The sequence below is a fragment of the Macrobrachium nipponense genome, chromosome 20, assembly GCF_015104395.2.
Source record: "Macrobrachium nipponense isolate FS-2020 chromosome 20, ASM1510439v2, whole genome shotgun sequence".
NCBI lineage: Eukaryota > Metazoa > Arthropoda > Malacostraca > Decapoda > Palaemonidae > Macrobrachium > Macrobrachium nipponense.
The window spans coordinates 55,619,630-55,635,604 of record NC_061089.1 but is presented as its reverse complement, the minus strand read 5'-3'; the positions used below and the strand labels follow the sequence as shown (position 1 = coordinate 55,635,604).

Sequence of the window (15,975 nt, the reverse complement as noted above, 5' to 3'; positions counted from 1 at the left end):
ACCATCGAGCCATACATATGAGGGCAACGAAGCAACTGACCACCACCTGACCAACTATCCAAAAAACCCCTTAAAACTAACTAAAGGATGGGAGATCTTCACATAAGACTCACCACAACCTAAAAACACAACAATAAAACTAACCTCCAACCTAACTAAGGGATAGGGAAAGAGCTACTTCCGGACCCCAAGACTGTGTCCGCAGAAACGTATGGCCCCAGTGAATTACAGTCGTCATAAATCGTTCTCATGTGAGGCGAAGACGGAGTTACTCCTCCAAAAGGTGCAATCAAGAATGTCCTTGATTGACATATTCTTTTGGAAGGCAAGAGAGGTAGTGACAGCTCTAACTTCGTGAGCTTTCACTCGTAAGAGGCTCAAATCAGTCTTCTGGAAAGATGAATGAGCCTCTTTAATGACGTCCCTCAGAAAGAAAGCACAGCATTCTTAGATAAAGGTAACTCTGGTCTCTTCACAGAGCACCAGAGATTACCTGAGGGACCTCTTACCTCTTTTGTTCTATGCACATAGAACTTGAGAGCCCTGACAGGGCACAGGGCTCTCTCTGGTTCTTGGCCCACCAGACTTGACATACCCTTGATCTCGAAAGTTTTCGGCCAAGGATTCGAAGGATTTTCATTCTTCGCCAAGAAAGTTGGGTTCAAAGAGCAGACAGCATTGTCTCCTTTGAACCCATCCCATAAATTACTAAAAGCTTGTATTTTCACTAACTCTCTTAGCCGTCGCCAGAGAAGTTAGGAAAAGAGCCTTCCTTGTCAAGTTTCGAAGAGACGCTGCCTGAAGAGGTTCGAAAGGACTTGACATTAAGAACTTAAGAACCACGTCAAGGTTCCATGAAGGAGGTCTCGTTTGAGGAATCTTCGAAGTTTCGAAAGATTTTAAAAGATCATGAATGTCTTTGTTGTCAGAAAGGTCAAGGCCTCTGTGCCTAAAAACCGCTGACAACATGCTCTTATATCCCTTGATGGTAGGGACTGCTAATTTCTGCACATTCCTGAGAAAGAGCAGAAAATCAGCTATCTGGTTCACAGAGGTCGAGGAAGAGGAAACTCCCTCCTTTTTACACCATGCCCTGAAGGAAGCCCACTTCGATTGGTAAACAGCTCTTGTAGAAGCACGTCTTGCATTTGCGATTGCTCTCGCAGCTGCTTTCGAAAAACCTCTCGCTCTGGCCAACTTTTCGATAGTCTGAACGCAGTCAGACTCAGAGCGGAGAGGTTTTGGTGAAACCTTTCGAAGTGAGGCTGTTTGAGTAGATCTTTCCTCCAGGGCAATGTCCTTGGAAAGTCTACAAGGAAAGACATGACCTCTGTGAACCATTCTCTCGCTGGCCACATCGGAGCGATCAGGTCAACCTCGTCCCTTCTGAGGCCGCAAACTTCCTCATGACTTCCCCAAAATCTTGAATGGTGGGAAGGCGTACAGATCTAGACCCGTCCCAATTCCAAAGCAACGCGTCCCACAAGCGATCGCTTCTGGATCCAGGACCGGGGAGCAATAAAGAGGAAGTCTCTTGGTCCTTGACGTCGCGAATAAGTCGACCAGAGGACGTCCCCACAACCTCCAAAGGTCTCGACACACGTCTTTGTTTAAGGTCCATTCCGTCGGTAGGATTTGTTCCCGACGACTGAGAAGATCGGCCCTGACGTTTTGCACTCCTGCAATGAACCTCGTCAGGATCGTCACCTTTCTTCTCTTCGCCCACAGCAGAATCTCCCTCGCCAGGAAAAACAAAGTTCTGGAGTGTGTTCCTCCCTGATTCTTCAAATAAGCGAGTGCTGTGGTATTGTCGGAGTTTACCTGAACAATCTTGTTCTTCAAACTCCTTTCGAAGAACTGCAGAGACAGAAAGATTGCTGCAAGCTCTTTGACATTTATGTGCCAGGCTACCTGTTCCCCTCCCCAGGAGCCTGACACTTCCTTCCCTCCTAGTGTTGCTCCCCAGCCCGTGATGGAAGCGTCGGAGAACAACACTAGGTCGGGGCTCAGAAGACTTAGGGACACGCCCTCCTGTAGCTTCTGTGGGTCGAACCACCATCTTAGATGGTTCTTTATTGGAAGAGATATTCTCAATATGGCATTGAGATCGTCCTTGGCCTTCCACTCGTCCGCAAGGAAAAACTGGAGAGGCCTGAGGTGCAGTCTTCCCAAGGAAACAAACCTTTCTAGCGAGGAAATGGTTCCCAGCAGACTCATCCATTCCCTCGCCGAGCAAGTCTCTTTCCCTAAGAAGGCCGAGATCTTTTCTAATCCTAGCCGCTGACGTTCCTGGGACGGAAACGCTCGAAAAGCCACTGAATCCATCTGAATCCCCAGATACACGATGGACTGTGTCGGGGTCAGATGCGACTTTTCGAGGTTGACAAGAAGTCCCAGGGACTTGCTAGGGCTAAAGTGAACTGCAAGTCCTTCAGACACTTTTCTCTCGACGACGCTCTGATCAGCCAGTCGTCGAGGTACAGGGAAACTCTTATCCCCGAAGAGTGTAGCCACCTCGCCACATTCTTCATGACTACGGTGAACACCATTGGAGCCGTGGTCAGGCCGAAACACATAGCTCTGGAACGTGGCCACACTTTTTTGTCTCAGGACAAAAACCTTAGTAACTTTTCTTGAAAGAGGGTGGATCGGGATGTGAAAGTACGCGTCCTGCAAGTCTAAGGACACCATCCAGTCGCCCGGTCTCAAGGCTCCCAGAACAGAATGAGGCGTCTCCATCGTGAATTTGGTCTTTTCCACGAAAAGATTGAGCCTGCTTACATCTAGAACTGGACGCCAACCTGACGACTGCTTCGGTACTAGGAAAATCCTGTTGTAAAAACCTGGAGACCCCAGGTCCGCGACTTGTTCCACCGCTCTTTTCTCGATCATTTGTTGAAGAAGATCGAATAACACTTGCTTCTTCTCTCCCTGATAGGATGGAGAAAGGTCTCTGGGAGTCGTAGAAAGAGGAGGAAGATCTAAAAAGGGGGATCTTGTACCCCTGCTCCACGATCTTGAGGGACCAAGAGTCCGTGTCTCTCTCTCTCCACGCTCCCGCAAAAAACTTCAGTCTGGCTCCGACTGGTGTCTGAAGGACATGCTTCTCACTTGGAAGGCTTTGATTTAAAGGAAGCTCTTCCTCGTGAAAAACCTCTCCCTCGAGGAGCTGCTCTCGAGAGACCCCACGAAAGCTTAACCTTCTTCGGCGGTCGAACAAAAGCTGAAGAAGTTGAAGGTACTGCCGAACGTCTTGAGGACTGGGCTAAGAGGTCCTGCGTTGCCTTCTCTTGCAAACTGCTTGTCAGGTCCTTTACCAAAGTCTGGGGGAAGAGATGGTTCGAAAGAGGAGAAAAAAGCAAATCCGCTTTCTGAGCTGGAGTAACTGAACGAGCCGTGAAATTGCACAGCAAAGCTCTCTTCTTCAAGAAGGCCGTTCCAAAATGAGAGACGAGCTCCTCCGAACCATCCCTGACGGCTTTGTCCATGCATGCTAACACGCTGGACAGCTCCCCCAGACTGAGAGATTCTGGGCTTCTCGATTGCAGATCCAGAACTCCCAAGCACCAGTCAAGGAAGTTGAAAACTTCAAGAGTCCGGAGCAGACCCTTCAAATGATGGTCCGTCTCCGTAGAGGTCCAGGTCACTTTAGCAGTGGATAAAAGGGACCTCCTCTGAGAATCCACCAAGCTGGAGAAATCTCCTTGTGCTGAAGAAGGGATTCGAACCCCCACTTCTTCTTTGGTCTTATACCAAATACCCCCTTTTCCGCTGAGTCTAGCTGGAGGCAATGTGAAAGTTGTCTTGCCTTGATCTCTCCTTCGTTCCATCCAATCTTGGAGTTTCTTGAACGCCCGTTTAGTGGAGAGCGAAGTTTTCATCTCAACAAACTCCGGAGTCTTACCAGTCTTAGAGGATGAAAACTGCGAAGGAGGAGACTTGGGAGCTGCAGGCTGAAACTTGTCCTCGAAGGACGAACGCAACAGCCGCACGAGAACTTTATAATCTGAGATTGAAGGGGCAGCAGAAGGTTCCTCTTCAACCGAGTCAGCCGAACTACTCAGCTCTCCTTCTTCTCTAATCGGAAGAGGAGACCGCCTCTCCGGAGAGGGCGTACGAATGTCGGGTCTTGCCTTAATCAAAGACCCCCTATTCTTACTGGATGAAGCCTTATCTAGGCTGTCTTCTTTGTGGCGCTTACCACTCGAAGTAGGCAGAGCGTCCTGACGGCGACAAGCGTCCTTAGCGACACCCGAGGCAGCCTCACTTGCCAGAGAAGCGTCCTTACGTTTCTTACACGAAAGGGAAGACAGGTTATCCGGAATACGTGCCTGTGCGCGCAAACCAGCGTCTTGGCGTACGACTTCTTCTTGGTCGGAGTCCCCAAAAGCGTCCTGCTGAAAGTCCTGCCGAGCGTCCTGCCGAGCGTCCTGTCGAACGTCGTGCTGAGCGTCCTGCCGAGCGTCTTCAAAAGCGTCCTGACGCAACGTCTTCCTAGAGGACGAACGAGATCGGCGAATCGCCGAACGAGACGAACGAGGAGAGGGAGAAGGAGACTGCTTCGTCCTCTTGACGGGCAGTCTAAGGTCCTTCCTCCGCTTAGGCTCGACTGCTGCTGGGCGAGTCCTCTGAGCCATAAGCGTCAATAGCTGGTCCTGAAGGGACAAAAGAATGTTCTTCGTTGGAGAGGAACGAACAGAGGGAGCAGGACTGATCCTGCGAAGAAGACGGAGGGGGGGGCGACCGGGGACGCCTCCTTCCTTCTCACAGGTACAGCTACCTGGCTTCTCAGGGAGACGCGCCTGTGCACGCAACCCAGCATCCTCATCGGAGGAGATCTTACCCCTTTTCTGAGGCGAAAAAGCGTCATACGCATCCTCCGACGAAAGCGGCATACAGGACGTGAAGCGTCCTCAACACGAAACGTCCCTTTTCAGCGGACGAGTTCCTCTCTCCGAGCGCTCCACCCCTTGCGCGGGGAGGACGCTTCGGAGGACGAAAACACGTCCTTAAGGATGCGCGCATGTGAGCGCTCCTTGACAGCCTGGGACTTTGCAACAAGGCCTGCCGAAGGAACGCCAGATCGGTGGGGAGCCCCCATAACCCTCTTGCGGCTTTCGACATACCCTCTCCCTGAGTCTTGGGAGTCCGATAGAGGTCTAGGCCTAGAGGCATTATGGGGCCGATCTGACGCCCCCTCCACAACACTAGGGGCACGATCACACACTTGAACAGAGCCAGTTTCCAAGGCTTTCACTTTGGTCTCCAGAGTGCGTAGAGACTCCAAAATAAGAGAGAGAGCATTAGCTTCTCCCGACACAGATTCAGAGCCCGAAGGCGACACAGGTTTAGGAGATGCAAACTCTACAGGTGTTAATACAGGAGAATTATTAGCCTTACCTTTGGTAGAACCACTCCTGGAGGAAGACCTCCTGATCCTATCGCGTTCCAATTTACGCCGATAGGACTCATATACTTCCAATCATCATCGGTCAATCTCTCACATTCATTGCACCGATTATCCACCAAACAATTATGCCCCCTACAACTCATACATACTGTGTGGGGGTCTACCGATGGTTTCGGTAGCCTCACCTTACAATCAGTCCTCACACACACTCTGAAACTCACAGCACTTGATCCAGACATCACGTTTACAGAAAAGCCAATCCAAAGTCAAAAAAACGGTCCACTATCGCGCATGCCAATCCAACAATCCAATTCAATACCAAAAACCAATCAGATACTTAAAAGCGAGTCAAATCCAAAAAATCCTGAGCGGAGGTCTGTAAACAGTTGTTTACCGACCGGCGACAGAAAAAAATATGAATAGAAAATGGGAATGGTTCCTGATATCCGCCTCCCAGCGGCGGGAATGGGTACTACCACCTAGCCGCCCATTGCGTGTGCCGCGAGTTTTGAAATTCTGTCGGACTTCAGAAAATACAGCTATATATATATCTGTCAGGTAAGTGGCATGAACAAAATGAGCATTCTAAGTTGCCAGTTAGTGAATTTTGAACAAAATCCTATGGAGTCATGTCACATGAGATTTGAGCATCACTGTACATTCTGTACAAATCTTTCATCGACAATAAAAACTATACCAAGGTTCATACCAGTAAATTATATTAACCTTCCCATTCTAACAATTCACATTCACATTTTTTGTGAATACATTACTAGCAACATTAACAAACTTTTATTTTTATGTTAGCTTTTCCCTTTATGAGGTTAGATGTGAAATGAGAAAGCTATCTCTTCGCTTTGTAATCTCATTACTTCAGTAAATAAGAAGTAAAGCAACTTCCAGAGATCTCACTAATCATAGTATATCTGAAAAGCTAGGGTCACTCAACTTTTACCTTAAAGTAGACTACATGAACCTAAAATTTTCTTCCTTAATTTGCTTTACAAGAGAACTGCATTAGACCTTATAAGGTTTTGTTAAGTCATTACCAGAAAAACCTCAATTACAAAATTCTAACTAACTTTTGAAGTGGATAGTAAGTTTCCCCAGAAATCATTTCAAAGTAAAAATGAACACTGCATTGGACCTTAAAAGGGTTTGTAAAGATTACTAGAAAATGCTCCATTACAATTTTCTTTTGTAGCTACCTTTAGAAGAGAACAGTAAGCTCCCCAATAATTTCAAAGTAAAATAAGATATTTCACTGATGGACATCTTGGGGATGAAAATATGATATATCTCTTCTCTTTAAAATTTCTTGTCACAGCTTCCTCTGTAATTTCTCTTAAGGGTTATACCTCTGACATATTGCTTCTAATTCTAAAGTATTAAATATTCTGAAGAATCTTAATTTTTTTTAAATATACTAAAAGTATTAGTGTATTTAGCTCTCAAAAAGAAATATGAAAAAAAAAAAAAAGAATATTAATCCATTTCCAGCTTTATGACAAAATGTTCAAGTCCATGGGGTCAACAATGAACCTCACAATTTAAAATTCATAAATTACAAAATTTTTCAAGCATCCTTAATACCTTTGAAATATTATCTCTAGCATTAAAAACCAAACATTTTCCAGTGTTTTCTAGAACATGGTTTAACAAATTACTAAAACTGATTATTACAGTCATCTACTAACTCCCCAAGTCAAAATACTGAAGTACCATACAACAATTGGTATTACAGATATACTTACGGCACTACTGTTTCCAATACATGTGGCCTTCCATCCAGAGTAATTTCCAGAAGGATCACTCTGGTAAAGCTGGTATCCATGGCGAAGATCCCAGCCCATGTACAGAATGGATACACCAAATGGTCTCTTACCTAAAGGAAAGTCATAGTATTACAAAATCACAGGATCAGCATCTATGTGAAAATTACCAAAGAATAACCTATTAATTTATTTTACTATTTCATTGAATTAGAAAAATGCACACAATCATATACTGAAACCAATCTTAAAATAACTAACAGTAGTATGTTACAGTGACGAACTACATATAATACAACAAATATCAAAACACTAAATTGAAAGACACTGACCTCCGTACTGTGTGTAGGCTTGTTTGATATCACATAATCTCATGACCAGTTGCTCACATGGTATTGGCTCACCAAACTGTAATGTATGACGCTGAGCAATGGCACGTAATTCATTGGTAAGTACATTGGCATCTGATGTGATGCCAGCTACACAGCATGCCATATCACTGAAAAAGTAATAGCAGTCCATTACATCTGAAAATGCATACATACAAATTATGAACAACCAAATGCTTAAAATTAAAAGCATCCGATAAATTACAATGGTTCTTAACAAAACAAGGCAATAAATTACAATGGTTCTTAATAAAACAAGACACAGTTTAAGCAAGTAATAAATGAGCAGTGGAAAATCATGCTTGTTCCAAGTGACACTAAAATTTGCACAAAGGAAATGAATTAGTTAAAACTGTAAAATATAGTTATGAAAATACTTGGCTAAAGATTACAATTGTGCTACAAACAAGACTGGATGGATGTCATTTCTCCAAAACAGCTGAAAAAGTTAGCAGGAAGATGAAAGTCCCTGAAAAATTGGTTAAGTTGGTCGAGATGATATATCATAGAATGAGCACAAAAGTAATAACAGCAGTTGGGGAAAAAGAAAACTTTGAAGTTAGTGTGGGATTATACTAGGGGTCAGCATTAAGCCCATTTTCATTTGTGCTGATCATGGGTGTGTAGAGTGAAGAGATCAGGAATGAAGAACTGTGGGAGTAATTGTACGCTAATGATCTGGTGATAACTGCTGAAAATGAGGAGTACCTACAGAGAAGGGTTTGAGAGTGGCAGGAGTCTTTAAAGAGGGGTGGCTTAAATGTGAATATGAATAAAAATGTTATTGTTATAATACAATTAAGTTTGTTCATACTTACCTGGCAGATATATATATAGCTGTATTCTCCAAAGTCCGACAGAATTTCAAAACTCGCGGCACACGCAGTGGGCGGCCAGGTGGTAGTACCCATTCCCGCCGCTGGGAGGCGGATATCAGGAACCATTCCCATTTTCTATTCATATTTTATCAGTGCCACTGTCTCCTGAGGGGAGGTGGGTGGGCACTTAATTATTATATATCTGCCAGGTAAGTATGAACAAACTTAATTGTATATAACAATAACATTTTGTTCATGAAACTTACCTGACAGATATATATATAGCTGAATCCCACCTTCGGTATGGTGGGGGAAGAGACAGAATAGGATTTTGTAGGAAAACTTAAATTAAGTAGATGATGTACACCTTGGTTCCTCACCTGTTAGCAAAGTAGACTCTGGTTACTGTTCACTTAAGCCTGCTTGTTGCTGTGATTACTGTCACTTAGCCTGCTTGTGCTTAATCAGAGTTGCCAGCCAGGTGGAGACCTGTAGTGCTGGTGCGCTCTGGATGCTCTGTCAACGGGGACGTGACCTCAACGTGACAAGAGCATAGAGCCATACATATGAGGGCAACGAAGCAACTGACACCACCTGACCAACTATCCAAGACCCCCTGAACCACTAAGCAAGAGATGGGAGGTCTTCACCAAAGACTCACACAACCAAAAAACACAACAACTAAAAACTAACCTAAGCCTAACTAAGGGATAGGGAGAGAGCTACCTTCAGCCCCCAAGACTGTGTCTGCAGAAACGTATGGCCCAAGAGAACAATAGTCCTCGTATATCGTTCTCACATCTCTCAAGTAGTGTGAGGCGAATACTGAATTGCTCCTCCAAAAGGTGGCGTCAAGGATGTTCCTTGATCGACATGTTCCTTTGGAAGGCAAGCGAGGTTGCGACAGCTCTGACCTCGTGAGCTTTCACTCGCAAGAGGCTCAAATCGGTCTTCTGGTAAGACGAATGAGCCTCTTTAATCACGTCCCTCAGAAAGAACGCCAAAGCATTTCTTGGATAATGGTATATCGGGCCGTTTAACCGAACACCACAGATTATCTGAGGGACCTCGTACCTCCTTTGTCTTGTGGACATAAAACTTTAGAGCCCTGACAGGGCACAGGGCTCTCTCAGGTTCTTGGCCCACAAGGCTTGTCATACCCTTAATTTCAAAGCTCCGTGGCCAAGGTTAGACGGGTTTCATTTTTTTGCTAAGAAAGAGTGGAATCCAAAGAGCAGACCGCATTGTCACCTTTGAAGCCCACTCGCTTACAAAATGGCTTGAATTTCGCTAACTCTCTTCGCCGTCGCCAGAGCAGTTAGGAAAAGAGCCTTCTTCATCAAGTTCCTAAGAGACGCTTCATGGAGAGGCTCGAAAGGACTCGACATCAACAGTCTAAGGACTAAATCCAAGTTCCAAGAAGGAGGCCTCGCCTGAGGTATCTTGGTAGTCTCAAATGATCTCAGGAGATCGTGAAGATCTCTGTTGTCAGCAAGGTCTAGGCCTCTGTGTCGGAAGACTGCTGACAGCATACTCTTATATCCCTTGATGGTCAGGACTGCCAGCTTCTGCACATTTCTTAAAAATAGCAGGAAATCGGCTATCTGGCTCACAGAGGTAGTGGAAGAGGAAATTCCCTCCTTTTTCTTTACAACCATGCCCTGAAGGAAGCCCACTTCGACAGGTAAACAGCTCTCGAGGAAGTCCTCCTTGCGTTGGCGATCGCTTTCGCAGCTGCTTTAGAAAAACCTCTCGCTCTGGCCAACTTTTCGATAGTCTGAACGCAGTCAGACCCAGAGCGGAGAGGTTTCGGTGATATCTGCGAAGTGGGCTGTCTGAGTAGATCTTTCCTCCAGGGCAACGTCCTCGGAAAGTCTATGATGAAGGACATTACCTCCGTGAACCATTCCTTCGCGGGCCACATCGGGGCGATCAGGGTCAACCTCGTCCCCTCCGATTCCGTGAACTTCCTTACTACTTCCCCCATGATCTTGAATGGGGGGTGGAAGGCGTACAAGGTCCAGGTTCGTCCAGTCCCAGAGCAGAGCGTCTATAGCGACTGCTCCCAGATCCAACACAGGGGAGCAATAAAGAGGCAACCTCTTTGTCCTCGATGTCGCAAATAGGTCGACTAACGGACGTCCCCACAGTCTCCATAGCTCTCGACAGACGTCCTGGTGCAACGTCCATTCCGTCGGCAGGATCTGATCCTGTCGGCTGAGAAGGTCTGCTCTGACGTTCTGGACTCCTGCGATAAATCTCGTCAGGATCCTGATTCGCCTCGCATCTGCCCACAGCAGAATCTCCCTCGCTTAAGTAAAATAGAGGACGGGAGTGTGTACCTCCCATGATTCTTTAGGTACGCAAGGGCCGTGGTGTTGTCCGAGTTGACTTGGACAACTTTCTCTGCAACCTTTTGCTGGAAGAACTGTAGCGCCAGGAAAACCGCCGCTAGTTCCTTCACATTGATGTGCCAGGACACCTGTTACCCCCTCCAGGTGCCTGACACTTCCTCCCCTCCTAGTGTTGCTCCCCATCCACCCGACACCGAGGCGTCGGAAAACAACACTAGGTCGGGGCTCAGAAGCTTTAGGGACAACCCCTCTCGAAACTTCCGAGGATCTAACCACCATCTTAGATGGTTCTTCACCGATTTGGTGATCAAAAAGGTCGCATCCAGATCCTCTTTGACTCTCCATTCTTCTGCTAAGAAAAACTGGAGAGGCCTGAGGTGTAGTCTTCCCAGCGAAACAAACTTTTCCAGCGAGGAAATGGTCCTCAGCAGACTCATCCACTCCCTCGCCGAGCAAGCTTCCTTCCCCAGGAAGGCCGAAACTCTCTCTAAGCCTTGCAGCTGTCGTTCCTGGGACGGAAACGCTCGAAAAGCCACTGAATCCAGCTGAACCCCAGAACACGATGGGGACTGTGGGGGTCAGATGCGACATTTTCGAGGTTGACCAGAAGTCCCAGGGACCTCGCCAAGGCTAACGTGAAGTGAAGGTCCTTCAGACACCTTTCTTCTGACGATGCTCTGATAAGCCAATCGTCGAGATACAGGGACACTCTTATTCCTGCAGAATGTAACCATCTCGCTACATTCTTCATGAGCATGGTAAATACCATCGGAGCCGTGCTTAAACCGAAACAAAGGGCTCGGAATTGCCAAACTTTGTCCCTTAACATAAACCTCAGAAACTTTCTTGAAAGAGGGTGGATAGGCACGTGAAAGTATGCGTCCTGTAGGTCCAAGGACACCATCCAGTCGCCCGGTCTTAAGGCTCCTAGAACCGACTGAGGCGTTTCCATCTTGAATTTTTTCTTTTCTATGAAAAGATTCAGGCTGCTTACGTCCAAGACTGGACGCCACCCCGACGACTGCTTTGGTACCAGGAAAAGTCTGTTGTAATATCCTGGTGACCCCAGGTCTAAGACCTGTTCCACCGCTCTTTTCTTGATCATTTGATCTAAAAGATCTAAAAGGAACCTGACGTTTCTCCCCTTGGTATGACGGGGAAAGATCTCTGGGAGTTGTGGATAGAGGAGGAGGGCCTCCAAAAAAGGGGATCTTGTACCCCTGTTCCACTATCTTGAGGGACCACGCATCTGTATCTCTCTCTCTCCACGCCCCCGCAAAGAACTTTAGCCTGGCTCCGACCGGCATCTGAAGGACTATCTTCTCACTTAGAGGATTTCGGTTTGAAGGAACCTCTTCCTCTTGCAAGCCCTCTTCCTCGAGGAGCAGCTCTCGAGGGAGGAGCGCCACGAAAGGGTTTAACCTTCCTAGGTGGTCGTCCAAAAGACGACGTGGTAGGGACTGCGGGACGTCTTGAAGACTGGGCCAAGAGGTTCCTGGGTAGCCTTCTCCTGTTAGGCTCACTGCCAGGTCCTTTACCATAGCCTGGGGGAAGAGATGGCTCGAAAGAGGCGCAAAGAGAAGCTCCGCTTTCTGCGATGTAGAAAACAGACCTAGCTGTAAAGTTGCAGAAAAGCGCTCTCTTCTTGAGAAAAGCAGTGCCGAAATGAGACACTAACTCTTCCGAACCATCCCTGACAGCCTTGTCCATGCAGGATAACACATTGGACAGCTCCCCCAGACTCAACGAGTCAGGACTCCTAGATTGAAGATCCAGGACTCCCAAGCACCAGTCTAGAAAGTTAAAGACTTCCAGAGTCCTTAACAGACCTTTCATGTGATGGTCAATCTCCGTTGGCGTCCACGAAATCTTAGCGGTCGATAAAAGAGACCTCTTCTGTGCATCGACCAGACTTAGCAAAGTCCCCTTGGGAAGACGACGGGATCTAACTCCTACTTCTCCTTTGGTCTCATACCAGATGCCGCCTTTCCCACTGAGCCTTGAAGGAGGAAGGGCGAAAGTCGACTTACCCTGATCCTTCCGATGTTCCATCCAATCCTGCAACTTCTTGAACGCTCTCTTAGTGGACAAAGAAGTTTTCATTTCCACAAACTCCGGAACCTTGCACGACTTAGATGACGAAAACTGAGAGGGTGGAGACTTGGGAGCTGCAGGCTGGAACTTCTCACCAAAAGAAGAGCGTAACAGTCGAACCAGCACCTTGTAATCGGACACAGACGAAACTGAAGGCTGTTCCTCCTCAACTGAGTCCGCCGGACTACTAAGCTCTCCTTCCTCCCTAAGAGGCAAAGGAGATTGTACCTCTGGAGAGGGCGTGCGCCCAACGGGTCTAGCCTTCAACAAAGGCTTTCGAGGATGACTGATATCAGCCTATTCAAAGCGACCGACCTTCTGTCGATCCTTAGAGCTCAAAGAACGAAGAGCATCTTGACCGCGCTGAGCGTCAAGAGAGGCAACTCTTACTCGCTCTAGAGGAGCGTCATTACGCTTTATGCTCAAGCGTCCAGCTTTCGCTTTCAAAGCGTCCTTCTGGGCGCTCTCGAAGGCCTTCTCAACAGGCAAAGCGTCAAGCAAAACATCCCGACGAGCGTCTTCAAAAGCGTCCTGCCAAGCGTCCTCAAAAGCGTCCTCCAAGGCGTCCTGCCGAGCGTCCTCCAAACCGCGTCCAAATGACGCGCGGGCTGATCAGGACGTCGAGAGGGAAGAAAAGCGTCCTGTCCACGAGACTTCCTACCCGTATAACGAGAACGAGGAAGCTCCGAAGGAGAAGCAAGCGGAGACGAGACGAACGAACGGGGAGACGGAGAAGGGGACTGCCTCGTCCTCTTGACAGGCAGTCTAGCGTCCTTCCTACGTTTAGGCTCAACTGCTGCTGGGCGAGTCTTCTGAGCCATTAAAGCCGACAGTTGGTCTTGAAGAGACACAAGAATATTCTTCGTTGGCGAAGAAACAAGAGGAGGTGAAGGGCTGCGCCTGCGAGAAGACGAGGGGCGAGGGGACGCCTCCTTCCTTCTCACAGGTACAGCAACCTGCCTCTCCGAGGCGCGAGAGAAGCGCTTCTCCGCGTCGTCCTCGGACGACGTCCTACCTCTCTTCTGTGGAGGAAACGCGTCATACGACGCAGGCGAAGACCGCAACGATAACGGAGAGAGGGGACGTAAAGCGTCCTCCCTCGGAAAAGTCCTTTTCAACGGACGCGAGTCTCTCCGAGCGCTCCACCCCTTGCGCGGGGAGGGCGCCTCGGAGGACGAAAAACAGTCCTTAAGGATGCGAGCCTGAGCACGCTCCTTGGCAGCCTGGGAACTAACAACAGGTCCTGCCGAAGGGACGCCAGATCGGTGGGGAGCCCCCGTAACCCTCTTGCGGCTTTCGACATACCCACTCCCCGAGTCCTGGGAGTCCGATAGAGGTCTAGGCCTAGAGGCATTATGGGGCCGATCTGACGTCCCCTCCACAACACTAGGGGCACGATCACACACTTTACTTGAGCCGTTTTCCAGGGCCAACACTTTGGACTCTAGAGTGCGTAAAGACTCTAGAATCAGAGAAAGGGCATTACCTTCTCCAGACACAGAACCAGGGCCCTCAGGCAACAACACAGGATTAGGTGAAGCAAATTCTACTGGTGTTAAAATAGGAGAAATGTTACTTCCCTTACCTTTCGTAGAACGCGCTTCTTTGGAGGAAGACCTCCTGATCCTATCGTGCTCCAACTTACGCCGATAGGACTCATACACCTTCCATCCATCATCAGTCAAACTTTTGCATTCAATGCATCGATCATCCAACAAACAAACATGCCCCCTACACCCCATACATACTGTGTGGGGGTCTACCAATGATTTCGGTAGCCTCACCTTGCAATCACTCCTCACACACACTCTGAAGCTCACTGAACTTGATCCCGACATCACGTTCACAGAAAAGCCAATCCAAAATCAAAAAACAGTCCACTATCGCGTATGCCAATCCAACAATCCAGAGTCAAAACCAAAAGTCAATCCAGATACTTAGAACGAGTCAAATCCAAAAATCCTGGGCGGAGGTCTGTAAACAGGTGTTTACCGACCGGCGACAGAAAAAATATGAATAGAAAATGGGAATGGTTCCTGATATCCGCCTCCCAGCGGCGGGAATGGGTACTACCACCTGGCCGCCCACTGCGTGTGCCGCGAGTTTTGAAATTCTGTCGGACTTCGGAGAATACAGCTATATATATATCTGTCAGGTAAGTTTCATGAACAAACAGAGGTTTTGGTGAGCAGTAGGAAAATAAGAGACAGAATTAAGACAAGAAAGAAACGGCTCGATTATAAAACAGGCAGAAAATTTTAAATACTTAGGATCTACTTTAACCCAAGAGGGAGGATGTGGGGCTGAAATTGATACTAGGATAAGAGCTGTGGGGAAAGTGGAGAGGGGTAACTGCAGCAGTATGTGGTAGGAAAATACCGATCAAGCTAAATGTCAAGATTTATACCACAATGATAAGATCAGTGTTAATGTATGGATTGGAAACATGGCCTCTAAGAAGAAAAGAGGTAGTGAAGCCTGAGAGAACAGCGATGAGAATGGTGAGGTGGATTAGGTGGATTATGGGAATATCGCTGCTAGAGAGGTTGGAAAATGATGAAATAAGAAGAAAAGCAGGCTTAGTAAAGATTACAGAGGTGATAAGAGTCACGATTGAGATGGTATGGGAATGTGATGAGGATGGATGACAAGGAGGGAGTGAAGAGGGCTTGGGAGGAACCTGTTAGAGGAAGAGGGCGAGAGGGAACAGTAGAGAGATAAAGAAGGAGGTGGAGGAGAGAAAGGTTTGTGGAGGGACGCCTTTGATGGAAAGAAGGGGAGGAGGCGCTTCAGGCAACAGACCCCTTAATGTAGAGATAAAAAATGGTGGGAAAGAAGTTATAAAGGTAGTAAACGGAACCTAAGGGGATTATAGTGAATATCAAAGTGGATGGTGAAGAAAGACATAAAAATGATATTGTTATGATACAATAAAGTTTGTTCATACTTACCTGGCAGATATATATATAGCTGCACTCTCTGAAGTCCGACAGAATTTTAAAAACTTCCGACACACGCAGTGGTCGGCCAGGTGGTTAGTACCCATTCCCGCCGCTGGGAGGCGGGTATCAGGAACCATTCCCATTTTCTATTCCATAATTTTTATTTCCACTGTCCCTGAGGGGAGGTGGGTGGGTA

The 15,975-nt window shown here is 47.3% G+C and overlaps 1 protein-coding gene across 1 annotated transcript in view; it reads right to left on the bottom strand.

Moving 5' to 3' along the window:
• Nucleotides 1-15,975, bottom strand: part of LOC135226126 (proteasome subunit alpha type-4-like) — a 34,752-nt gene that overhangs the window by 2,015 nt on the left and 16,762 nt on the right. Inside the window, exons 3-4 of the mRNA XM_064265576.1 lie at nucleotides 7,515-7,681; nucleotides 7,165-7,295 (exon numbers count right to left, since the gene is read on the bottom strand). Of these exons, the coding sequence (XP_064121646.1) occupies nucleotides 7,165-7,295; nucleotides 7,515-7,681 (298 nt within the window). The remainder of the gene's footprint in view (nucleotides 1-7,164; nucleotides 7,296-7,514; nucleotides 7,682-15,975) is intronic.